Here is a 26,749-nt window from a genome sequence, read left to right on the forward strand (position 1 = left end):
GGTTAGTGCTCGGAGTATGTTTTGGGAAGGACTCTCAGCCACCAACAAACCAAACTTTTGTCTAATGTCTGTATTGTTAGCGGAGTAATAACCAGAATTACTTGTAACATTAGTGGCAGACACTTTTAAAGAGGTTTACTTCCAAAATGACTCGGTTGTAGATGTACATCCAATGATTTATTTTTGAAAATACTTTGATCAAAGTCTTCCTATTGATTCATGACCTATTTTTCTAATACTACAAGCACACACACGTGCACACACCCCTACACACACACAGAAAGAGTTATTTCAGTGGCACACGATAAAAGGAAGGAAACTAAAAAAGTTAACGACAAAGGACAATTTACTCTACACGAGTATAAGTCTCTTAAAGAGTGCCCGAGTGCTTTCACAGTGAATGTCAGATTTAATGATCAACTGGAAGGAACTCCTTCTAGATTTTCAGTTTTATGTTGTAAAAATATTCAAATGCAGCGTTCCTCATCCAGCACACGGTCTGTTCCAGCCCCTTCCCTCAAGCAGGCGGCTGAGGAGCACTCAGAGGAAGACCGCTGACCACCAGGCTCAGAAACTGATTCTTCCCTGCAGCCGTCAGACTGATGAACTCGAACTGCACTTCAGCTTCATCTTACATTCTTTAACTTATTATATATATATATACTCTTTCGTATTTATCTATTTGTTAGTTGTTAGGCTTTTTGATTTGGTACCATACACATTCAAATGTGAGCTGACATAATAACAAATCCTTGAATCCTTTACTCAAGAAGTATTTCTAATAGCTTAAAGCTGCTTTTCTGGAAATTTCATACAGTTTGCCCATTCAGTGGTGGCACAGTTGGTAGAGCTGTTGCCTCTCAGCGAGAAAGTTGCCAGCTCGAATCCCAACCAGACCTTTCTATGGATGGATGCTTGTTCAGTGCAGTTCCTATTCCATCACAAAATCATTTTAAGAGGCACGACCTTCCTGCTCTCCAGAATATTCCTTTTCAAAGGTGATCATAAGAGCCTGTAGCGTTTGTAACTTTGCCTCAGATCATCTCCGTTCGTGGTTTACCTGCTAATGTACAAATCTTTTAAATTTACTGAACGTTTTGGTTTGTGAAGTGATGTAAACACAATTTATTTTTGTAATCTTCGTTTTTTTTTCTTTAATGTGACCGCTCGGTTCAGATGGCTCACCTCCTTCATTCACCCACGCTCTCGTCCCTACTTGCGGTGTAAACTTCTGGTAGTTGTGGTTTGTTTCCCTCTTTGCTCTCAGAAACCTGCACTGCTTCGTTTCACTCGGGGCGCTGCCCAGTTCAATTTGCAGAGGAGAAAAGCAAGCCAAGTACACAAACTAAATAATTCAGCCTGCATTCTGCAGCCGCCCTTTTCACACTGGAAGGAGATGAGTGTGTTTGCACACCGTTTAACTTCTGCATGTTATAATAGGAGACGCTATTTGCACAGTTTCTGATGTAAGTGGAGCTGATATAGCTTCAGCACACGAGGCAATGTTTGTTTACAGGGAAGTACATTTTGTTTTTATGTTGAGCATCTTTCTGCACATTGTACTGATCAGCAAGGAACTTGAAAGACCATAAAATGAGAAACGTTAGACTTTGTGTTTGAATGCACCACTCTGTTGAAACAAATGAGGCTGTTCTCATTGATTACCTTTATCCTCTGATGAAATACCTCTGTCCAGAGGACGGGCCTCTTCCAGGAAGACAATCAGTACAAGGGTGAATCACTGAATGGTTTCAGGTCACCTGACTTCAGCAACTGAACATACTTTTTTTATTTATTTATCCTTTACCTGGATGATTTTAGACAAAATATCCCATGAACTGCTCATTCATTAGGTGAAATGATTGTAAATGCACACTACAGTAGTCCCTCATTTATCGCGGGGGATCCGTACCCTGAACACCTGCGATAAGAGAAAAACCATGAAGTAGGAATAGTAGTACAAGTAGTAAGTAGTATATGAAGGTGCTTTAAACCCTTACCACACTTTTGCAATATTCTAAACAATGTTTCTAAACGCTGTAAAAGACACAGAACGTCATGATTTCAGCTCCCTGCCTCCTCTGCTCTTTGTCACCTGCAAGCGCTCTTGGCCACGCCCACTTCTCTGCTTTGCACGGTGAACAGCTGATCAGCTGCAGCAGGAAGTTTATCCTGCAGTGCAGGAATAAAAAAGTAAAATAATTTATTTAAAATAAAAATTCCATGCCGATCGTGCGGCTCATCCATCAATCAGCCAGTTGTGTGTCATGTCCAATCTTATTTTGAAAAACATAAAATAATAGAAAAATAGCGAGTCTGCGATTAACGGACCGTGAAGTAGCGAGGGACTACTGCATTGGTTTTATATTTTTCTGTGTTTTTTTAAATCGTAACTACTGCGTACATGCTTCTGTTTTAGCCATTCACACGTCATATGGTTCAGTTTTGACTTTTGGTTCGTGTATTTTTAGCACATTTAAAATGAGATTAAATATATAAATATTTTCCTCATTAAAATACACAGAGAGCTTCTGAATTACTTTGAATACACTGTTCTTTTTTTAAAATCAGTTTGGGTGTACTTGCTCTATATTTGTCTTCTTATGCCCCTTTAAATTTTTTTTATACGACTACTTTCAGTTTGTAGCAACCCTTTTGCTACTTTTAGCATTTTACTAGCCTTTTGCTTTTTGTAGCTTCTGGTTAGCATTTTGATACTTGTAGTGACTGTTCTACTTGGGTTTTAGCTAGAATTTGTAACATTTGTATTATACTTTGCTTGTGTCTTGTTTTTTTTTTAAATCTTTTCTAGCCTTTTATTACTTTTAACACTTAGCGAGTTTGTTTTTGCTTCTTTTCGCTTTAGCTACAGTTTTGCTATTGATTTCAGTACATCATTTTAGCTAGTGTTTTGGATTATTCAGCACTGACGAGCTTTTTAACAAACTCCAAGACACACTGAACTTGTTTTGCCAACATTTGGAGACACCCAGTGATGCCTCCTCAGGTTTTTATGTTTTAACGTGACTGTTTTTCCGTGTTGCTGCCTCACATTGTGTCTGTGCACATCCTCTGCGTGCACGAAGTGAAAACACTGCAGTAAATCAAACCACTGTCTCTCCTGTTTGACTCCGGATAACGTCTTGGAAACGAGTGTATTACTCTGCTTTGTGCGTCACGTTACGTGAACTAGTGGTTTAAAGCTGTTCTAATGTTGCTGAAACATTTTTTTCTTTTATTTTATATCAGTTTATCATATCTGTTCATATTCCACATTTTTCTGTTGGTCCAAGTCTCTTTATTGGAGTAGAGGGTGTATGTTCTGGCATTATCTGCTGCTCAGTCCTTATCGCTGCCAACCTGTTAACTAAATGAGTGATGAGCTCAAGCCTGCATGCTGTAATGAAGCAGGCAATGGATCTAATGGAGGGAAGTGGAGAAAATCAATTTGCCTTTCACAAAGTCTTCAATAGTTTGCCTTTTGTAAAGCAGCTAGGTCAAAGCAAGTTTGGCTGCTTTTTAAAAACCCAGAGAAAGGTCAAATCAATAAATGCATGCGTATGAATTTTGAAACAGTTGCACAAAGCCAACCACACATCTGACAGCGAAGAAAGGAAGTGTTTAGTTTGCACTTTGTGTTATGACATTAAAGTCACAATGAAATGAAAAGGACAAACGTTAACCTTGTTAAACCTCATACGTATAAAAAAAAAGTTGCAGTTTGATATAAAGTATGTTTTGAAAAGGTCTTGCTGTGTCTAATTTTCAAAGTGGGGAAAAGAAGAGTTGATTAAAAAAAAAAAAAGATTCGTACGATCGGGGCATCGTCAGCCTTCTCCTTTTCCCTTTTGTTCTTTTTTTTTATTAAATGTTCAGATGTCTTTTTCCACTAAGGATTATTTATGAGCTTCAGACAGATTTATTGAAGATATTACCCTCACGTTGTGAAAGTAGTGTGATGCTTTGTGCTTACCTTGCTCATGCCAATATGTCTGCCTCCCTGGACAGAATTCAATGAAACTCTCAGAAAATAAAATCATTCAATGTACTTCCATAACAGATCTACATTATGTGTGCGTTTGCTCCTTTACAATGATTGGCCGCATGCAATTTGAGGCGTCCTGAGAATTTTGTTTGTTTGAGGCGACTGCTTTTTATCTGAACGGGGTCATCAAACGATGTTCTTGTTCCAGAAAAAAACCATAAACGGTTGCTGCATTTATTTTTTTATTATTTGCCATGTGTTTTGATTTGCCTAGACAGACTAGATGTAGTGATTTAATAAGACGCTGAGCTGTAATTTGATGCAATACCGTTTGATTTTACATTTATAGTCATAATATTCAATATTGGGCTATAAACAAAATAGCAACAAATGCTAACGGAGACACGAGTGAATATTTAGTCTGGACGGTGTGGGTTGACGATGATAAACAGACACATTCTAGTATTTTAGCTTGAGCTTGTTTTCTGGGTGTGACACAAGTTCCTAAATGACGAGGAGCCGAGCGTTCGTTTCCAGCAACATGCCATTGATTATCACGGTTTCTTTATTTTTGTGCTGCCAACACGAGTTTAACTTGGCATTCATAAATATGGATTTATTCCTTCACTTTCATTATTAGTTTTTGTTTTAAAATGGTTGTCAGCAGATATTGATCAGTCTGTAGATGAGCTCAGTTCTCAACACATGCACTGTTGGGTACCAATCAGGTTATTGGAAACAACAACAACTCTTCGACTTCAGGCACTTCGGAGTCTTTGTACAGGCTTGTTGAGTTAGTAGTACCAAAAAGGTTTGATGGACGGTTGATGGATAGATGGCTAATTAAAATAAATGCCATTAAAGCCTTGAGATTTTTTTTTTAATGAACGCTGTTTGTGAATTTGTATTGATCGGCTTTGCTTAGCAAGCTAGTCCTGACTATATGAGCATTAGGAACAAAAATATTCCCTGAATTAATTCAGTAAATGTTTGACCCAGTCCCTCATCAGATCGACCTCATTTTCATTTATCAGCTTTATCATTTCTTCATGTCTCTTTCTTTCCACTGAAGACACTTGATGACAAAAACCTCAACTCCGGTGTTCTTCACTGACCCTTCCCTTTCTCTTTTCTCTTTAAAATCCATTTTAACGATCCAAAATCACGTTTTTGGATCGTTAAAACCAGCTAAGCTGAGAAGCTACGCTACGAGCTAAGCTAATAGACTGACTTTGGGAAAAAACCTCCGTCTTGTCGAAGCTCCAAAATTCACGGTTGAAATCTGCGCCTTCGTGTAAAAAGTTGTGTTTGTGTGAAAAATGCTATGTTAAAGAGCTCAAACCACACCGAGCGTCCGCCATTTTGAGAACCGAAAAACAGGAATGAGAGACAGCCCATGTCACGTCAAGGGGCCTCCCTCCCATTTTTCTTATAGAGACACGCTGCTCGCTCCCTCACTATCCATCCTTCGGTTCAAACAGTCTTATGCTGCAATCCAGTGGTCAAAAAAGGCACTACAGATAAAAATTAACCAAGGTTTCTTGTTAAATTTAACATTTACTAATTATTGTCAAAATTCAAACAATATTATCTTTTATCGAAATAATTTCTGAGACAATTAATTGCTCGGCAACATTTGTTATCGTGACAGGCCTACTCTGGTGTCACTACAACTGTGAGCACTGCACCAATTCTTCAGAACTCACCCTTTTTTAACTAGACTTTGAATATTCTCAGTCTCTACCTGTGTTCGTGTTTCGGTCTCGCCTTCCGTCTGTGTGCATGATAAAACGTTTGCCCTCTGTGGATGCAAGCATTGTCAGATCTTTATGAATCGAAGCAGGCTTAATGGCCATGCTCTTTATCAAAAAGGATAACAACGGGAACCTTTTCTGATTTATTTGGAGACATACTTGTGCACAGCTCTGTGACATGACTTGCATCACTATGACTGTAAGTTCTGTTGGGCGTCTGGACAGGTGCTAAAATGTGCTGCGGTTCTTTTTTGCTTTCACGCCCAGAACAAATCCCATCAGAATCCAGTTTAAAAGCAGAATCAGATCGCTGGATCTTTATTTTGCTTAAGGGTTGTTTGCAGCTGCGTGCTGGAGGAAAATGCAGCTGTAGGACTGAAACTCTTAGCAGATGTCACACAGATGAAATAATGAGAAGCTTCACGAGCGACTGAAGTAAAAAGGATTTGGCTGCATCATTTTTTCATCACTGAGGGGGGGTTCGGTAGCTCGGTGCTCAGTTCCGCAGTCCTCGTAATCCTGAAGCTGTGCGTTCGAGCCCAGGTAGCGTCGTGAAGGGTGTCTGGCGTTGAACAACTACCATATCTTTTGAGCAGGTTCTGTGGCAACCTCTGAAGACGGGAGCAGCTGAAAGCACATTTGTCATCATTAATGATGGAAAATCTATTTCAAATGATGATTAAACAATAATCCAATCCCCTTTTTATTCAACAGATTTGGCTGCTATATGCGATTGTACAGCAATGCGATTCACTTCTGACAAATAGCTTTCCTTTTTGACAATACCTTATATAAAAATGTGGAAGTAAGACAGCTGCAGCTAGAATCGTATTAAACCCACTGTTCCGTCAGCTGAAAGTGTGGTAAGGCATTATTCATCCACCCACGGTATACTGCTAACACACATACGGCTGTGGAAATCCTAAATTGTTCAGGAAATCCCTCACTGATCCCAGAGGAGCGAAGAGGAGGAAACTGTCCCCCACCGAGCAGGGAGGACATGCGAGGAGATGAGGTGGAATAAAACAGTTAGGTGGTGAGTTTTGTTCCACAACACCACGGGTCAGAAAGCAGGAACTGTCGGGGATTTATGGTTTGTCTTTTTAAAGGTTTTATACATAACTGCTGCGTGTCAGCGCTCAGGGGAAAATAAAGTAAAATCCCAGTCTTAAAAAGTTACAAAGCTTCTTGTGTCTCAGTATTTGGAGTAAAACCGTCCAGTCTTTAAAAACTTTTTTTAAGAAAAACTTTGGGTTTTAATTGTATTGGAATCATAGAGAATTTAATGGAAACATTAGGTAAAAAACATAACTTGTAGTCTTTTGGTGGTGCTGTCAGTCCGTTTGTATCAAGACAAAGTGTTTTTGACATTAGGAATGTCCTTAGGTCACGATTCTGCAGCATGCATTTGTTATATGGTGCTCTACATGGCTTGTAAAGACATTTTGTAAAAGTACTTAATTAAAAACAATATATTTGTTGTTGTTAGACAGTATGAAGATATTGGATTTAAATTCTTAACGTCTTAAATAATTCACATTCGATCAGGGACATTGATCAGATCATTCCTGTTGGAACCTGAAATTTTGGCTATCGCTGATATCGATATTAGGAGGGGACGACCCCCGATAACCAATAAAATGGCTGAAAATATTTTAGCTTTGTCCACCCCCAAGAATATAAGAAAACAGCGAATGGAGCGGGGCTTATTTATTTAGTACAGCAGTTAGCAGCCATGAGGCTAAGCTAATCAGAGCCACGCTATACGTAGACCCACACTAGGTTTACGAGTGGTGCACTGGTCGTAAATACCGTCTTCCTAACGTGCATTCACATTTTCTGTCCTGTACTATTCACCATAAAGTTATCAAGCGTGGTACATAAATATAAATGAAACAAAAAACGTCCTTCCCTGTTCATTGTTTAAACAGTAACGTATGTTGACGGCGTAATTAGTATCGACTGTCGCTGCATTTTTTTCTTCTTTGCAGCGAAGTAAAGAGTTTAGACAAACTATGCATTTTGTTGAGGACGACAAAGATAATGTCACTAACACCGATATGTATTTACCTCTGTTAGATTTATTGTCCTGTGTTGTTTTACAAGGCGATAGTCTATGCTAGGTTATTTAAACGTTAGCTTGCTAACTTGAGAGGCACGTGGCTAACGATAAATAGATTGGAGAGTTGAAGATAATTTATTATTGTTGATTTGTTTTACAAATCATTTTAAGGAAACTTACCGTGCCCTGTTCAGCAAAATGCACTACACGGTATTGCTTCTTGCTTCGGCTGTGCTGAATGTGAAAATGAAACTTAAGTGAACAGCCTCGACTTGAAAGTAGTCTTCATGCGCCCTCTGCTGGATACATCGTGCGATACAGCAGGTTCACAGCATTTTAGGGGCGAAAATGAGAAGCGTTTATATCAGTTATCAGTCTGACAATTATCACAGATACTAATATGTCCCCAAACGTCTATATTGGCCTAAATTATCGGCCCTACTGATTTATCGGTCAGACTCTAATTCCTTTAGTATTAAAAAGCATTCTCCTACTCTCCTCCTACTTCATGGCGTAAGCTTGACTTGAAACTGTCCAGCGTAATTCATCGATTGTAAACCTAAACTAAAACGAGGAGAAAAGGCAGCTGTAAAAACTTGCACCTGTTCGAGACCTCCTCGTGTCTCAATTTTTAAATAAAAGTGAAATAAATGAAAGCATGTGTTGTCCATTCCGGTTGTGGCTAGTATCTTTTCCCCACTGCAGCCTCCGATATTAGATATTGTATTATCTAATAACTCTAAAGAGCATCTTGAACTCCTGCAGATCAACAGCTTCTCAGCAGTGATGATTTGTTTGCTCCTCCAACACAATTTGTACTTGATCTCGAGTGTTTTGAACCGTGAAGCTCCTACCTGATTTTACTGTTAAACACGTTGGTAACAGCTGCCGTTTTAAATGTGCTTTATAAATAAACTTGACTTGACACGAAGCTCTTACCTGTCCACAAATCTAAAATTCCCTGCTTAATTTTCTTTCATTTAATTTCCCACCCTGTTCTTTGTGTTGTCATCTCTGTGCCGTCATGAAACAACCAACAAAACTCATCATTTATTATAAATAAAACTTTTAATGGGTTGATTTCTGACCCGTTTCCACACAGATGTGTAGCCGTGTGCAACTTCCAGCCGTATTTTTCTGTTTTCGTGATCTCGTCATCTCCGAGTAGTTCCAGAAGCTTCAGTCCAAATGAAAACAAAGCACGTATTTTTAATAAAGTGAAGCAAAGTGCGGCTTCTGAACCTGTTGAGAAAGACGAACATCGTCTGGTGTTGTACCGATCAGTTCCTGCCGGGAACCTGTCAAAGGTGAAGGATGATTGTTTTTGTGGGTTTCCCACGTGACGATCCGTCTTTGATGGTGTCCCTGTGTAGGTGTGGGGGTGCTGTGGGGCAGGCGAGGCCTCAGAGCCCAGCAGATGTCAAAGCAACACATCTGTTTTCATGTTTTAGCGGTCAGTGCTCATCTCATCCACCTTGGAGTTTCAGTTTGAGTTGGTTATCTGATATCAATCTGGGATGTATTTTCAACGTTTGTGTCCGAAGCTTTATTCGATTTTAATCTTTGTTTCTCGTTCTAAATCTGCCTTTTCCTCTGTAAAAGTCGGTGTGTGTGCACGACCGAGCCATGCATCGCCCGTTTGAACCGGCAGCTCTCTGCTCTTAGAGATATGGATAAAAAAAAAAAAAAAAAAAAAAAAACGGATGCACTGACATTTTTACAGAAGTTCTGTTTTTTTATTGGCTTGTTGAAAGAGAGAGGAGATATGGATAATATAAATTCTGATGCGTCAATCTCAGAGCAACAAATCCGTGTGGAAAACAATACAAGTTTAAATACATGTTGCAAGAACTTCATAGTACTCGCAGGAGTACTGTGAAGATGTGGTTAAAAAAACAGTTAATGAACAAAACAAGTTATTTTTTGTAGTTGAAGATGTTTCGCTCCTTTCCCGGAGGCTTTCTCAATTCAAAGAAAACTAATGGGAAATGAAACGTCTTCAACGACAGAATACATGTCCAGTTTATTTATTTATTTATTACATGTTTTTTGCATTTATCATGCTCTGGATAAGAATCTACACCATCATATGCTAAATAGAACTTTATCAGCAGCATCTTTGAGCGCTTTGCTTCGTCACTTCTCTCACCATTTCACCATGATTGTCTGTAATCACTGCTGTTTAGCTCAACAGTCACAACCTCCAGCTTTGGACGCAGTGCACGTTTATTCTCGTATGACTTGACAGCCAGCAGCTTCGGCTCTGAAATATTTCACAACTTCTTTGTTCGAGTTAGGGTTAGTGGAAAACCATCAGCTGTTAATTTAACCTCTGGATTCTCTTGTGTTTAATATCTTCTGTATAAATCTACTATCGTATGCATTCTTTAAAAACATAACATAAACGTGTATAATTACAGATGGATGAATATATTGTTTAGAGATGTCTTGTACTTGTTTTTTTTTTTTTAAGAATAAAGGTTAGTTTATCTTTCTTGGTGGAAACTGTGCAGTCTGCTGCGTGAAGACGTTTGAGCCCATTCTTGTTTAATAAAACATGATTTGCTTCAACAGATATAAGTTTATTCGGGATTTTGATGTTTTTCTGTAATTCTTAAAAAAAATGTATATATATATATATATATATATATATATATATATATATATATACCTCACCATTTCTCAAAGTGCTAATATTAAGCGTCTAATGTTGAGCTACACAACGGAAGATTTTAGTTGGTCGAACTGACTTGAAGTCCATTAAGAGTTGGACGGGTGTCGCTACTCAACCTATAATTTCTGGAGAGAAATGTTCCCAGACTTTCTTCCATTAAGCTATGCTTTATTTATTTAAAATGTTAAGCTTTTTCTTTTCTTCTCACTCGCGCGCATCAAAAGCCTGTCTGTTTCCAGATTATCCGTTTTCCACAAAGACGAACCGTTGAGTTTCGGCTTCAGTTTCAGCTCTCGCACATTTCCCGTTTCCCGTTTTACGCTCATTGTCTCGGATGCAAATTACCTAAGACACTTCAGAGCAATTGGGGTCATTACCCTTAGATCTTTGCACACAGCAGTTAATGATTTGCCATCAACCCTGAGTGTGCACGGCTGTGTGTGTATCAGCAGCATTAAACGTGGCAGGTTTTCATTTTGAGGACATGCAGACAAAGCCTCAGTGGACCTTTTCACTACCTGTATGTTAGAATTCATCTTCCTCACTTAGCACCAGTCTTTCCTTATGAAGACACCGGTTCTATTTTTCAACAACCTGGAGGTGAGGGTGATGATGGCAAAAGCTATGAGGGGGTAATTCTCCACTGCGGTCATCAACACCTCCCATACTACTTTTTTGTTTAGAAGTTACTTGTGTTTTTGTCATTTTCCTGTAGAAAACTACGGCACCTTGAAAGCGCAGAGTAACTCCACGTTTAAAATAGCTTCACCCACCAGATAATCCTGGAAAATCCTGAGCAGTTAATCCAATTAGTCAACACGTAGTGATCCTGAGCATTAAATCCAATACAGCATAACAGAAAGGTTTTGTGGTGTGTGTGACGCTACTTTCCCGTTAACTTCTACGTTACACAAAACCTCATTTATTACATTTTATTATGGATCATGAGGGAGTTGCAATCCTCCAAACGGCTTCCTGCACCTCACAAATTGTTTAGTAACTTCAAATGACGGCGACACTAAGCAACCTTAAACATGATCTCATAAGTTAATCAACTTGGCCACTTGTTGGACTGGAATTCATTCACTGGATGAGAGATTCACTGGAAAGAGGGCCGAATTATTCTGCGTACCACCAGGACAGTAGGCGATGTGAAACAATGCAGAAGGAGGAGGATGTATATTTAAAAACGTAGTGGACCGAAGGCACCGAAAAGGAAGCGTGTGGAGAAGGAAAACCATATGACCAACGGTGAATGTTGGTGTTTTTGATTAATTAAAAAACGATCATGGGCCGTAAAAATTATAGCTTCTTCTTCAGATAAACAAAATGTTAATATTTTAGGCCTAACATTTAAACTTTACATCAATTATTTTGGTAGCTAGTAGGCCTGTCACGATAACAAATATTGCTGGGTGATTAATTGTCTCAGAAATTATTGTGATAAACGATAATATTGTTTGAAATTTGCCAATAATTAGTAATTATAGGCAAATTTAAGAAGAAATGTTGGTTAATTTGTTTTGAATGTAGTACCTTTTTTTGACCACCGAATGGCAATAGAAGACTGTTTGAACCGAAGGATGGATAGTGAGAGAGAGAGAGCAGCGTGTCTCTTTAAGAAAATGAGAGGGAGGCCCCTTGACGTGACACGAGCTGTCTCTCCTTCCTTTTATTCAGTTCTCAAAATGGCGGCCGCTCGGTGTGGTTTGAGCTCTTTAGCATAGCATTTTTCACAAAATCAGTAAACAAGTTCTCAGCTTCTTTTTGGAGAGAAAAACAACTTTTTACACGAAGGCACGGATTTTAACCGTGAATTTTGGAGCTTCGACAAGATGGAGGTTTATTCCCGAGGTCGGCCTGTTAGCTTAGCTCGTAGCTTAGCTTCTCAACTTAGCTGCTTGTAGCGATCCCAAAACATAATTTTGGACGGTTAAAACAGATTTTTAAAGAGAAAGAGAGGGGTCAGTGAAGAGTACCGGAGTTGAGACGTTTGTGTCTTCAATAGAAAGAGAGAAATAAAATCTCACGTTGGCAGATTTTATTTGTATTAATTTATGCGCTCCGAGGCGAAGTTGTACAGAAAATACATTTCCTGCTTGTTTTCCTGATTGACTGGCTAAATGGATGTCTTGTTTGACAGCTTTACGGATTTACGATATTAGTGCTGGTTTCCGTGGCAACAAGTCGCACCGACCAACAGGCTCTTGACCTACTGGTTTACAGCTTGCTGTGACCATTTGTACCAGTCATTACAAATAATTACCCTTAATTATTGTTGTTCTCAGCAAGCGCCTGTCCTTTAAAAGAGCAAAGTAACAGTGAGTCAGCAGTTATAACAGACATGTCTGTGCTGCTGGTTGTAACTGAATGTATATCTAACACACACGTGCAGCAGCTGTATGCCTGAAACAGGAAGTGTGACTACGTGTGGTCTGCTGATTGAGTTTCTGGTCGACCATATTCACCCGCTGGATTTGGAGCCATAAATTCTAGTCACAGTAAAATTAACTTAAGACGAGACCAGATCTGTCTTAAGATGGTGGATAATGGAATTTAGTGTCTTAATCTAGAGCAGGGGTGTCAAACTCGCTTATAAAAGGGGGCCAAAATGAAAACCTGTTTCAAATTAAGGGCCATTTCCAGAATCTACATTAAGTCAAGTTATATACCCAACGTCTTTACTTGGCTGCAGGTTCCTCAAAAAAAGTTTGATTGGTCTCATTTGACGTTCTCTGTTGCACTTTGGACATCACAATGCAAGATTATTGAAAAAATTCAAGTGAAAAAAGTATTTTACGTGTAACATATCATCTCGAGGGCCAGATAAGATGTCAACAAGGGCCACATTTGCCCCCCAGGCCTTGAGTTTGACATGTGTGATCTAGAGGAACCTGGATTATCACAGCAGACACACACACAGACATTGGAGTACTAAAAAAGGATTGCCGACATGTTAGGAACTACCAGTAGTTTTTATGTTGCAGTCATGCTTCCAGCCAGCATTTGACTGAGATAAAATGAGATTTAAGTGACTCATATTGCTGAATTTAAAGACTTTACCGGCTGAGATTTTTAATGTTCAAGTATTTTTAGTGACAAGAAAGTCCATAAATTCGAATATTCAAACATAACTCTCATAGTGTGACGCTTACAAGTAAAAATGGGATTACAGTATTACAACACTTAAAAGTTGACACTGAAAGGATGTTTTCACCTCTATATAACTTTAATACATCTATTACAATTACATTTCTCACAGTACTGTATGGTTTCAAACATAGACAAGCGTAGCTCATACACATAACCAAAACCTTGTTTGTTAGTTCTAATACGGTTTCAAATGAGCCTCTCTTAGTGTTAATAGTTTTATTCCAAGAACTAAACCTGCACAATCAACGAGTTTACTCGAAAGAGTGATTCAAACAGGCTGAGCGCACTCTCATGGCAGCACCCTCTCTGCTAACGTGAGTTTGGTCGCACTCAAGTTGGACGTATCTGTATGCTGTTATGGTCCTGATAAGTCCAGGAGTAAATGGCAGGATGCACAATATATGAAGCCCAGACGATTGTATAGTTTTAGACAAAACTTTAATTGTCAACTAATCATCTGAACATAAATGTAGACTGGGAGCCCCGGCTAAACAAACAAAAAAGGAAGGGAGGAGCCCCAAACCAGCCAGCAGTTGACCGTCTGATTCAGGCCGCTCCCCCTCACCTTGTGATCCAGGGTCTAACCCTACAAACAAAAACCGTAAACTTAAACCAAGCCGGTAACTCCCAGTCCCAACAACACACAGCTCAACCCTAAAATAGCAACAGGTGCAGCAACCACAGGTGTCTCTGACAGGAGCAGGAGCGAGGCAGGAGAGCAAAACCAACAACCATCAGAACAACTTCTCCTCTGACCTCCCTCGCTCATCCAGCAGGCGGAACTTGATCCTTTTAAACCACTTCCAGCCAATCAGCTGTTCAGAGAGAGCAAATGGATTGATTAGATACACACGGACATAGATGACACATGGACACGTCACATATGCTAATGATAGTTCAAACGCATCAATGTTTAATACAGTTACGTTAGATACAAAAGTTGGGGAGGTCGGGGCATGGTGTGGGAGCAGGGGATGACGATAGGAAAAAGAGACATTTGGCGTCTCCCCCCGCCACACAGAAATGGCCACAAGCGAGCATGTATGGACGTTTTTTTTTACATGCCATGATCTTCATGGTGGTTCTGTTGGCAGGATGGGGCGTTGTCCTTGGATAATGGTAGGGGAGACACTGATATTTATTAAATACTGGTCTAAATGTTCTCTTCAGAATTATACTCTAGTAGAAAGAGGTTTGTAAGCTCAATAATCCAGGTAGATGACAACAAAATGGTTAAATCATGTCATCTGGACCAGTTTATTTAAGTGAGAAATGCTTTGTCCCTCATCCAGAGGACTTCGTCTCTCTAGTAGACTAAATCATTAACATGGGGGCAGCTGCCATGGTGGGTACGATGTAGACAGAGGTAGACAACAAAATAATGTGTACAACGTAAAACACAGCTTTGCAAACCATATACAAAAATATAGGTTAAAAATTTTAAGAGCTGGAATTTTGGTGGAATATATACCATATTTTTCAGATTATAAGGCGCACCGGATTATAAGGCTCATTAAGCAAAACAAAACAGTCAAATAAGTCAAACTTTATTCAACTCATTCACAATAACCCTTAGGCCTGTTGCAATAAACAGTAAATCAATTAATCGCATGATGATTGAAAATTATCAACGCCATTTTCATTTACCAGCTTTACCGTTACTTGTGTCTCTCTTTCTACTGAAGACACGGCTCAACTCGGGTGTTTTTCACCGACTCCTCCCTTTCTCTTTTCTCTTTGAAATCCATTTTAACCGTCCAAAATCACGTTTTTGGATCGTTAAAACAGCTAAGCTGAGAAGCTAAGCTACGTGCTAAGCTAACATGCCGACCTTGGGAATAAACCTCCGTCTTGTCGAAGCTCCAAAATTCACGGTTGAAACCTGTAACTTCGTGTAAAACGTTTTTTCCTCTGAGAAATTGTTTACTGATTTTTTTATTAAAAGCTTTGTGTGAAAAATTCAATGCTAAAGAATTTAAACCACATCCAATGTCCGCCATGTCACCATGACTGCCCATGTCATGTCAAGGGCCCTCCCTCCCATTGTCCTTAAAAGACACGCTGCTCAACTATGCGTCCTTTGGTTTAGTCTTATACTACCATCAGGTGGTCAAAAAAGGTACTACACCCCAAACAAATCAACATTTCTTCTAAAATTTGACAATTAATCATTGTTAAATTTCAAACAATATTATCATTTATCGCAATAATTTCTGAGGCGATTAATCACCCAGCAAAATTTGTTATCGTGACAGGCCTAATAACCATATAAAATCGGTTCGAGGTCAGTAAGCACAACCAGAATTTATACATAAGGCGCACCTGATAATAAGGCTCACTGCCGAAGGATTTAAGTGTGCCTTATAGTCTGAAAAATACAGTAAATGTGTTGCTAATTCACCATAAATTCAAGATTAACCTTGGACAATAATGTTTTTAATAATGTTTCAGCAAATCTCCATTTGCGGTCATTAATGTCTTCACATCTTACAAATACTGGACATGTCGGTCTCCTCACTGGACGTGTTGTTTACTCTTCTTGGCATTCAGATTTCTGATCTAGACATTTAGTTTTAGTTGGTTCAGGTGAATAAAAAGTGAGAGAGTTACGTTTCTTGCTGTGCTTGCTCGAGGCCTTTGTGAAAATGGTCCCAATCCATCTGCTTCACGTTCCATGTTGTTTTAGAACATGTTGGCATGTTTATTTATCCTGTTTTGATTTCTGCTCATGTTCAAGCTGCGAAAACCCACGAGGAATTAATTTTAATGTTCAGGGCTTGCCACTTGTTTTGTGACCCGATTTGGGGGGAAAAGCTTGAATATTTAAATCCACAACTTTGACTGAGATGTTAAATGTTCTATGTACTAATTAGCTACATAGCATGACACGACCTTTAATGTTTAATAAACTAAAAATGAATAAACTGGAAATGCACCACTGTATTGTTTAATTCATAGCAGGATTTAAATGTTGAGACCTGGACTGAATCTTGTGAATGGAGAATTATTAACCTCTAAACTAAAGTAAGGTTGTCATTGTCACATCCACATTAACTCTATTATTTATTTATTTCCCCTCCCTCCTCCTGTTCTTCCACCTGCCAGATGATGAAGCACGCGTGGGACGGCTATCGGCGCTACGCGTGGGGTTCCAATGAGCTCAGACCGGTCTCCAAGCAAGGCCACTCCAGCAATCTATTTGGTGAGCGGAGATCACATGCACGCACGCACACATGCACGCACGCACACATGCACGCACGCACACATGCACAGTCTGATCTTGTTTTCCTGCCACCAGCAGCCTTGGCCTTTAGATAAGCAGCCAAATTGGCCATCACTTAGAGTCATCCATCCACACACGCCTCTAAATGTCAACTTTATCATATTTACATTATGTTGGTGCATCTTACCAGTTGTTGGCAGCTGCGGTGCTAATAAGTGTGACAGTTTGTAACTGTCTTCCTTATAGTACTGAAACAGAATACTAGATTCACTCGGATGACTGCAGGTCATCAGTACTACCAACTTTGAGCTTTGTGTTTTAGGTATGTTTGTAGTCGCGTGCATGTATGTTTTACTTTGGCAGGCCTTTGATAAAATACCATTCATGTTTGAACGAGCAGGTAAGAAGGCACCATGAATACACCCACGTTTGCGCTCAAGGTTGTTTTTATGTTGCATTGCGTTACTGAGGCTCTGTGTTGTCAAGAGTGATTTGCTTTTTATATTAGTTTTTTTCTCACCTTTCTTTAACAACTACAATTAAATCAAGACAATTTGAAGGAAAATGCCTGCAATTAGGAGACTATAGACCCTGAAATGGATCTTTAGGCTGAATGAAAGTCAGACATAATGGGAACAGTGTTTAAAAGAATGTATTTATGGTTTTGGCCTCAAAGTTGCTGTTAAAGCTAATCGACACTGACACATTACTAGTTTATAAAACTGTCTTTGCAGATTTTGCAATAAACTGTTCACATGCTCATTTGGAAGTTGGAAGAGCGGTGCTAGTATTTACTACTTCTTTGTTTTACTTGATTAAATGCGACTCTGAACTGGTTGAATGTTGTTAAAGTTGCTGTATTTTGTGTGTTTTGGGTTGGTTCGTTGCTTGTCGTCTTTTTTCCCCCTAACTCCAGCCAGCACCATGCTGGATGAGATGACACTACAACACGAGAGCGATCCAAAACATTAACATAGTTGGAAAAACACAGTAAAGCTGCTCCGTCAACTGAACTGCAGATTTAAGTGACATCTCACTGGTTTGTTGACAAAACAGCCTGTGAACTGTGCAAAACATCATGTTTTATGATAAAGATTATCAACTTTAAAAACATAGATTCCCTTACTCTGTAACATTGTCTGTCTGATACCATGTACTTGTACTTGTATTCATAAATGTGTTGTGATACCACTTTCTGGCTGTTGAGCAGTCGGGTGGTAGAGGGGGAGCAGTGCGAGTTGTGTGGAGGTATTAAAAAGTGAACGATGGCTGCAAAAGTAAGGCCGACTTTAAACTGTGCTCTGCAAAGATGTCGGGAGGAAGACACGTACAGTTTGATGCAACGTGTAGCAAAACAACACAACGCCGAGTTCAGTTCAAAGAGTTCGCTATCAGTGGAAAATGGCAACTTTGATATAAACTCTGGAGAAGCTGTTCAGAGACCGCTCATGCTCAGTAATGAGGGCGTTTCTGCGGTCCGCTGTGGTGAAGAAAGAGCTGATCCAAAAAGCAAAGCTCCAGTTTACTGATTCATCAATGCTATGAGGTGTGGAAGAACGAGATCCTCAGGGTGTCCGGGCTCAGCCTTGGAGAGAGAATGAACAGCTTGGTCTTCTTGATGGAGCTTGGAGGAGAGCCATTGCTCCATCACATGATGGAACATGCTGAGACGGTCTGGGCATCCAACAAGATCTTCAGACATACTGAAATAACACAATTTATATAGGATGGTCTCTCACTTAGCAGAAGAGGCTTCTGGGAAAATACCATTCTGAGCTCAGCTTTCCGACAGTCTCACTGCTCACCAGTCGGCACTTTTGAAAACGTATTGTTGCGCGACTCTAATTGATGAGTTAAGTCAAAAAGTAAGCTCTATTGATTTTCAAACACATTTCTAAAGCAATTGTTAGAAATGTAAGGACATTCACGAAGATGAGATAAGATAAAACTTTATTGTCCACAAAGGTGGAAATTTTCCTTCGGCTCTCCAACCATAAAATAAAACACATTCATACATTCATCAATCAGAACATCAACAATTTGTGCATAGAATAAAACACTTTGCATACCATAGGTAAATGTTAACATTTGGTTTGGCTAAGATGGTTATTGCACTGGGAATGAATAAATGACTTCTTATCGATGTTCTTGGTTGCCAGAGGAACTCTATAACGCCTTCCTGAACTCATTCAAACTGACGAGAAAGAGGAAGGATGCTATCTGCTAAAATATTCCTTGCCGTCTTCCATGTTCTTTCTGCAAACAGTTGAGACAGAGCTTTTTGTGCTTTCCCCACTAGTTTATCTGCCATTGAAACAAGTCTTAAAAGTTTGTTTTTTTATTCTTCATCTCAGATGATCATACCAGGCAGGGAGGTGAAACGTTAAAACACTCAACGTTTGCCTTTTACATAGGCATGTCGCGATAAACAACAAATCAATTAATCGCATAATAAAAGAAATATGTCAACCTCATTTTCATTTATCGGCTTTATCATTTCTTCGTGTCTCTCTTTCTGAAGACACTGGATGACAAAAAATCTCAACTCCGGTGCTCTTCACTGACCTCTCCCTTTCTCTTGTCTCTTTAAAATCTGTTTTAACGATCCAAAATTGCGTTTTTGGATCGTTAAAAGCAGCAAAGCTGAGAAGCTAAGCTACGAGCTAAGCTAACAGGCCAACCTGGGGAAAACCTCAGTTTTGTCGAAGCTCCAAAAATTCACGGTTGAAACTCGTGCGTTCGTGTAAAAAGTTGTTTTTCTCTGCAAAAAGAAGCTGAGAACTTGTTTATTTTTTTTATTAAATTAAAAGCTTTGTGTAAAAAATGCTATGCTAAAGAGCTCAAACCACACCGAGCATCCACCATTTTGAGAACTGAAAAACAGGAAGGAGAGACAGCCCATGTCACGTCAAGGGGTCTCCCTCCCATTTTTCTTAAAGTGGCACGCTGTTTGCTCCCTCACCATCCATCCTTCGGGTTCAAACAGTTTTATACTGTCATCTGGTGGTCTAAAAAGGTACTACACACAAAACAAATTAAACATTTCTACTTAATTTGATAATAATTACTAATTATCATCAAATTTCAAACAATATTATCATTTATTGCAATAATTTCTGAGACAATTAATCGTCCAGCAAAATTTATTGTGACAGGCCTACTTGTACACACACAGTAGAGTTTACTGACTAACCCCAGGACCATTAAGTCCTCTTAAAAGATAGATTATCTGTGAGCATTTCTTGAATATATATTTAGTGTTTTCAGCAAAGATGAGCAGACTGTCCTGAAATGACCCTAGATATTTAAAATTTTCCACAGTTTCATCAAGTTGGCCATTGAGTGAAACTGGCTTCACTTTAAAGTCTTGTTTAGGGCATATACCCAGTAATTAATTATTTCGTCTTGGCTACATTAATATCTAGCTTACCCGGTGCTCCGGCAGCACCATGTCTCCGGGGCCTTAAATAAATAAGAAGCTTCACCTGTGGGATTGTTTTCAGTTAGTAGTCCAGTCAGAGCCACGTCATCAGCATATTTGATTAAAATAAAGCTCTGGTCATTAATCACAAACTCGTTTGTAAAAAGAGCGAATAACACAGGAGAGAGAACACAACCTTGAGGGCCACCAGTGCTTCTACGTGAGCACATCAGAAGTGTTCCCACCACCACAGACCGTCTGTGGACGACATGACAGGAAGTCCCTGATCCAGAGGACCAGGCCTGAGCTGACATTAAGATCAATGGGCCTCTTTAAAAGAATACGAGTTTTCATTGAGTTAAAATCACAACTAAAATCTATAAACATAACTCTTAGAAAACTTCTGGGGCTTATGTTTTTATTTGTACTCGTATTGTTGCTCTGTTTCGGCTAGTTAGAAGGAAGTATTTGTACTCTGTCCCTCGTACGGGACCTTTGATTGCTGGTGAAATTAGCCAAATATTTATTTTACATCAAAGATACAATTAAAGTGTCCATGTTGCAATTATCAAATAAAATTCCAAAACGGTTTGTAAATGTTCCATTTATGAGATTTTATTCACCCCAGTTTGTATCAGTTGTGTTAAAGTGCACCGAAGTTGTTGGTTTAAGCCGTTGCCTCATTTACTTCTCGCATTAATACTTTCGAGGTGTTTGTTGCTCTCGGACAAGATGGTATAAAAAGCGACAGATTTGGTCCAGTCCTGTTTTCTTTTATTGAAGCAGTCAGGTAACTCCTTTGGTATGCGGCCTCGTTTTTCTCAGTTTCTCTTCGGCGCACTTCTCATAAAAAATACTTCATCTGGCTACTCATCCGTGAGAAACGCGTCAGAATTCTTCTGACTTCTGGTCCAATCTGCATTTTGCTTTGAAACGTTGAAGAATGTGTTGAATGTAACTAAAGTCGTTTCAGGTTTAGACCTCAGACTGGAAGCTCATGATTAATGACGTCCCTCTGATATTTAATGAGGAAACTCAACCAGCCTTTGTGTAATTTTTTTCAACTGTTTCATTATTGGAATATCATGTACTTGTCGAAACAGAGGGCGGAAGTTGGTCTATGAATACTAATCATTAGATTAGATTGTTCTGTTTGTCATCCTGTGTTTCCCTCTAATGGTTATTCATCCCTTGTCTGTTCTATAGAAAAGTAAATGGGTTTTTGTCGTGCACTCACTTTTATTAATACAAAAGACATTATGGACTTGGGGAATTCTCACAGCTTTATTTATCTCTTCTAGAACAATGTTTAACAAAAAAAGATGTCTTGACCTTTAAATATTTTACATTGGAGCAACTTTCCAAACAGGCAACAATTTCTATGATTTTATGTTAACTGGACCAACAAATCAAAATAACCAAAGAATTTAAAACTTGTAAACTAAATCACATCAGCAAGTACCACTTCATCTACTCTCTCCGACATAATTTACTAAATAATCCATCATTGGCAATACATTTGAGGACTGATGCACCTAATAGAGGTAAAATTAAAATGGATAAACAGTAAAAAAAAAAAGTAAACCTTCATTAGAATACTGTTTACTAACAGTAAATACTCCATGATAATATCTGTAAAAGCAGTTCTGATAGTCTTTATGGTAGAAGTGATGGAATGAGTTTTTATTTTGAGTTGGACCTTTAAAAAAACAGAAAAACAAAGACAAAGGGTCGCATCAAATAATCTGTAACGAAACGTGGAAACAATCAACAAATAACGTTTTTGAATTTTAAAACGTTTTAATGAGCAAGCATCTATCACTTCAGCACCTGTAATTGTAATGTTATTAATGATCTTATACTGTATTTGGAATATTTACTTGTTCACTACATCCTGGTAACTATATAGTGGAGGTACATCACACTGTTTTCACATGTCCAACACTACATGATTCTTCATAATTATGTAATTAAATAAACAACAACAAGAAATAATGGAATAAAGGTTTCAATCTGTGTCACTGGTTTTTGGCTGAGAGAATGTAAATATCCTCTATCTCCATAACGCTGACACAAAGTCAATATACACTCATCTGTTGCTCTTTTTGTTGTATTATTTATTTGTGCACAACCATAAACTTAAACTGCAACACAGTTACAGAACAAGTGAGTTAAAAAGGTGTCTGGTGCACCAAACAAGCCATGCATTATAATTGTGTTAAAATGCAGCTCGCTTTACGTTTTGTTTTACGGCAAATGCTTAAAATGTTTCATATTTAGACTTAAATGTTTTAACTATTGGATCAGTTCACATTTTTCCATGATTTCTCAGCCCCACAGCTCTGAGGAACGAGATGAGACACTTTAATTAACTAGACGTTTCTAGTTTGAAGGCCTGAAAATCACAACAATTAGCTGTGGACGTTAGCATTAGCCTTGATTAGCTTGTTGCATTGGCTCCGGCTGATGTACATCGTGGTCTGTTTCCACCAACAAAGAGTACGACTTCTGCACTCTACCTTTTACTGAACCACGATACAAGAGTCGTGGGTACTAGTACTATACAGTGGATGAAACGTGTCCATTGAAATGAGTCCAGCTGAAAGTCCGAGTCACTCCAGTTCACTGAGGGAACGATTCAAACACAGCCTTAGACTTTTTAGTCGACTCATGCACTTGAACTCTAAAAGGAAATCCCCTGTGGGGTTTGGTGTAAAGCCCCGCTGGCTTTGTTCTCCTGCATCCTGTTGATGCTCGATCTGATGGGTATCTAGAGAATCTGATGGGCTTTGAGTCTCGGGGCATATTGTTCTGCTGTTGGTGGGTGGTATCTTCATGATCTAGTGAAATGATCAGTGTTTCTCATTTCTTCAATATTTAATAGTTTTAATGTAGTGGCTGATTGGCGTATTCTCTGTGAGGCTTTTGACTGCAGATGGAGCGGAGCGGCGAGACGGATCCGTCTCCTCTGTGGTCATTCCCTGAAGGCGAAAACTCCTCGTTCTCACACGCCAGCTGTTCCCACAGCTGTTTCTTCTTTAGAGTGTTTGGCTGCATTTGGATCACCTCAGACATGTCCTAATGGAATATTAGCTATATGCTTTGGTTTCTAGCAGTTTTTCAACTTCTGCAAAACTGAGCACACTTAACTGACACTTAAGTTTAGGTTTTCCACATTAAATAAATGTATAAAATTAGGACCTAGCTGTTGTGGAAGAAAAGCACATTGCCTGCCTCCTTTAGACCAAGATTGTGTTTTGTTGAGAACTGTTCTAGGCGTTCTGATCAAACCTTGAAAAAAACGTTATGCGTGAAGTCCTGCTCAAAGTATGTGTTGTGAAGGACTGTCGGCTACTACCACATCCATATTTAGCTCCGTATCCGTAGAACTGACAGAGTTATCACTGGTTTTGTAGGTTCTAAAGTCAGTTTGCTGTAGTGGCCATGTTGAATTGTGTTGATTCTAAAAGTAAGTAGGTTGAAGGTGCACATCCAATGATTCCATCTGGACAGTTTTATTAATTTTGTTCAGTGCTTGTGAGATATTTTGTTATTGCACACAGACACAAATACACATTCAGTAGTCCTTCACTTATTGCTAGGGTTACATTCCAGAAACCCCCTTAATAGATGAAAATCCACCAACGGATGCTAAATTTATTTTACTATTTATATATATTTTAAGGCTTTATAAACTCTTCCCACACTCGCAATGTTCTTAACAATGTTCTAAACTCTCTAAATGCTCTAAAAGAGAACAGCAAAAGAGAGCAGACAGACTGATGCTACGGTTACTGAGTCAATCAGCGCCCGGGGGCGCACTGGCCATCGGGAGCACCAGGATATTTCCCGGTGGCCTGGCCGGCTCAGTGATCGCTGAGGGGGAATAAAGGCTCGATTCGGGCTGTTCTTGTTTACTTTAAATAAACAATCCATGCCGCTCACTCTGGTATCCGCCTCACTGAAGCTCCCACAGCAGCGATGGGGAAATACAGACCCTACCCTGCCCCCTCCTTTCTCTTTCTGAGGCTGTTTGTCACAGCAGAGCAGAGACTACTCTTCTGTAACAGACAGCCTCAGAATGAGAAAGAAGGGGGCCTCTTGGCGATCACTGAGCGGGCCAGGCCACCGGGAAATGCCCCGGTTCTCCCAATGGCCAGTCAGCCCTTCAGGACAATGCTGTGGTTGGTCGACTTCCATCAATCAGCCAATTGTGTGTCGTGCACAACCTTACCCACAAAAGAGTTAGTCCGCGAAAGTCAAACCACAAAGTGTTGAGGGACTACTGTAAGTGTGCACAAAGACGTGGACTAAAACATTCTCTTATTTATTCAGGAAAGTGTTATTCCTTTAAGGTAGAATTGAAAGCTTTGATTAAATGTTAATCCACAAACATTTAGTGGACATTTTTCTCAGTAACTAATTGTTTTAGATTTACGACCAAATATGAAAAAAATGTTCATATGAATTCTATCTTGAATGTAATTTCTCAGGACAAACAAATAATTTGTTCAATTTTTTTTTCCGATGGGAATTAACCAGCAGCTAGTCATTCTCCTAAGATCTTGGCTTGCTCTTCTGTTTACCGTCTCCACCCTCCAGTTTGGCAGAAACCCAAACATGAGGGGCCGTTTTATCAAGCAACATTACCAAATCTTTCTTAACCCAAACACTTCAACAAGAAGGAGCCAGAAATGGATTAAAGGACGTAGTCATCCTTAAATCCTGTATCAGCTCTGAGAATCACCACCTAATTAAACAGTCCTGCTCATGTTTTACCAATAATCTTATTTACCTGGGTTCTTATTAACTGATGTTTTATTTAAGTGACATGCATACAGGAAATGAAGTTGCTTAAGTGACTGAAAGAACTTTTTATTGCCCGCTTGCATGAAAGGCAAGCAATCGTATTCATCTTTGTATTTTTGAATGTCTCTCTGTCTGTTAGCAAAATATATTATGAGGCACTTGAGGGATTACAACTGATTAACTTTTGGATTCAACGCAATTCTAGATTGCCGCCACAACAAATCAACTTTAACAAATGGAAAAATAAGTCAGTATTACAAGGAAGCAGCAGATTGCGTTGAATCTTCGCCATCGCAGTCTCCCATCCTGAGCAAGCACAAAGGCAACAGTGGAAAGGAAAAACTCCCTTTTAACAGGAAAAACCTCCAGCAGAACGAGGCTCAGGACAAGCGGCCATCTGCTTTCACCGGTTAGGTTTGAGAGAGACAAACAGAATGGCAGGTCCAGGTGTACTTTCTATTGGAGGAATGACAAAAAATTAAAATGAAAAATAACATGCTAAGACAGAAATAATTACAAATACACACAGATAGAGTAGAGCAAGTAAAGACGGCAGCAGAGTGAGGACATGTGGTCAGTTTGTCCTCCAGCAGTCTAAGCCTATAGCAGCATAACTAAGAGATAGCTCAGGAAACCCAAGCCAACCCTAACTATAGGATTTATCAAAAAGGAAAGTCTTAAAACTGGACAATGTGTCAGCCTCATGGACAGAAACTGGAAGTTGGTTCCACAAGAGAGGAGCCTGAGAACTGAAAGATCTGCCTCCCGTTGTACTTTTGGAAACTCTAGGAACCACAAGTAAACCTGCAGTCTGAGAGTGAAGTGCTCTGTTAGGTAAGAATGGAACAATAAGATCCGTAATATTCATTCAACCTTTATTTATACAGGTTAATCCCATTGAGCCTCGGGGACTCGTTTACAAGAGAGACCTGATTTCTTAACAAAGAGTGATGACGACAATGGATAACAACAACAACAACAATAGACAGCCGTAAAATAGGCATAGGCATGCAAAATAAGATGGAGCTAGGTTGTTGAGAGCTTTGTAGGTCAGAAGTAAGATTTAAAATTCTATTCTGAATTTGACAGGGAGCCAAGGTCACAAAAACAAGTCAGAGTGGCAAGTATGACTAAATATTGCCTAACATGTAAATAACTTTAAAAGAACTCTAGTCATGTGTAGGCCTGTCACAATAACAAATGTTGCTGTGCGATTAATTGCTTCAGAAATTATGGCGATAAATGACAATATTGTTTTAAATTTGACAATAATTAGTAATTAATGTCAAAATTAAGAAGAAATGTTGGTTAATTTTTGTTTGTAGTACCTTTTTTAACCACCGGATGGCAGTATATATGTTTGAACCGCAGGATGGATATTGAGGGAGCGAGCAGCGTGTCCCTTTAAGAAAAATGGGAGGGAGGCCCCTTGACGTGACATGGGCTGTCTCTCCTTTCTTTTCGTTTCTCCAAATGGCAGACGCTCTGTGTGGTTTGAGCTCGTTAGCGTAGCGTTTTTCACACAAAGCTTTTAATAAAAATCAGTAAACAAGTTCTCAGCTTCTTTTCACAGAGAAAAACAACTTTTTACACAAAGGCACGGGTTTCAACCGTGAATTTTGGAGCTTCGACAAGACGGAACCCCCCCCCCCCCCCCCCCCCCCCCCC

At 39.3% G+C, this 26,749-nt stretch overlaps 1 protein-coding gene across 1 annotated transcript in view; it reads left to right on the plus strand.

Moving 5' to 3' along the window:
* Positions 1-26,749, plus strand: part of man1a1 (mannosidase, alpha, class 1A, member 1) — a 160,302-nt gene that overhangs the window by 22,109 nt on the left and 111,444 nt on the right. Inside the window, exon 2 of the mRNA XM_037685951.1 lies at positions 16,734-16,830. Within this exon, the coding sequence (XP_037541879.1) occupies positions 16,734-16,830 (97 nt within the window). The remainder of the gene's footprint in view (positions 1-16,733; positions 16,831-26,749) is intronic.

This window comes from Nematolebias whitei, chromosome 12, assembly GCF_014905685.2.
Source record: "Nematolebias whitei isolate Nwh7 chromosome 12, NemWhi1, whole genome shotgun sequence".
In the NCBI taxonomy this organism is placed as follows: Eukaryota; Metazoa; Chordata; class Actinopteri; order Cyprinodontiformes; family Rivulidae; genus Nematolebias; species Nematolebias whitei.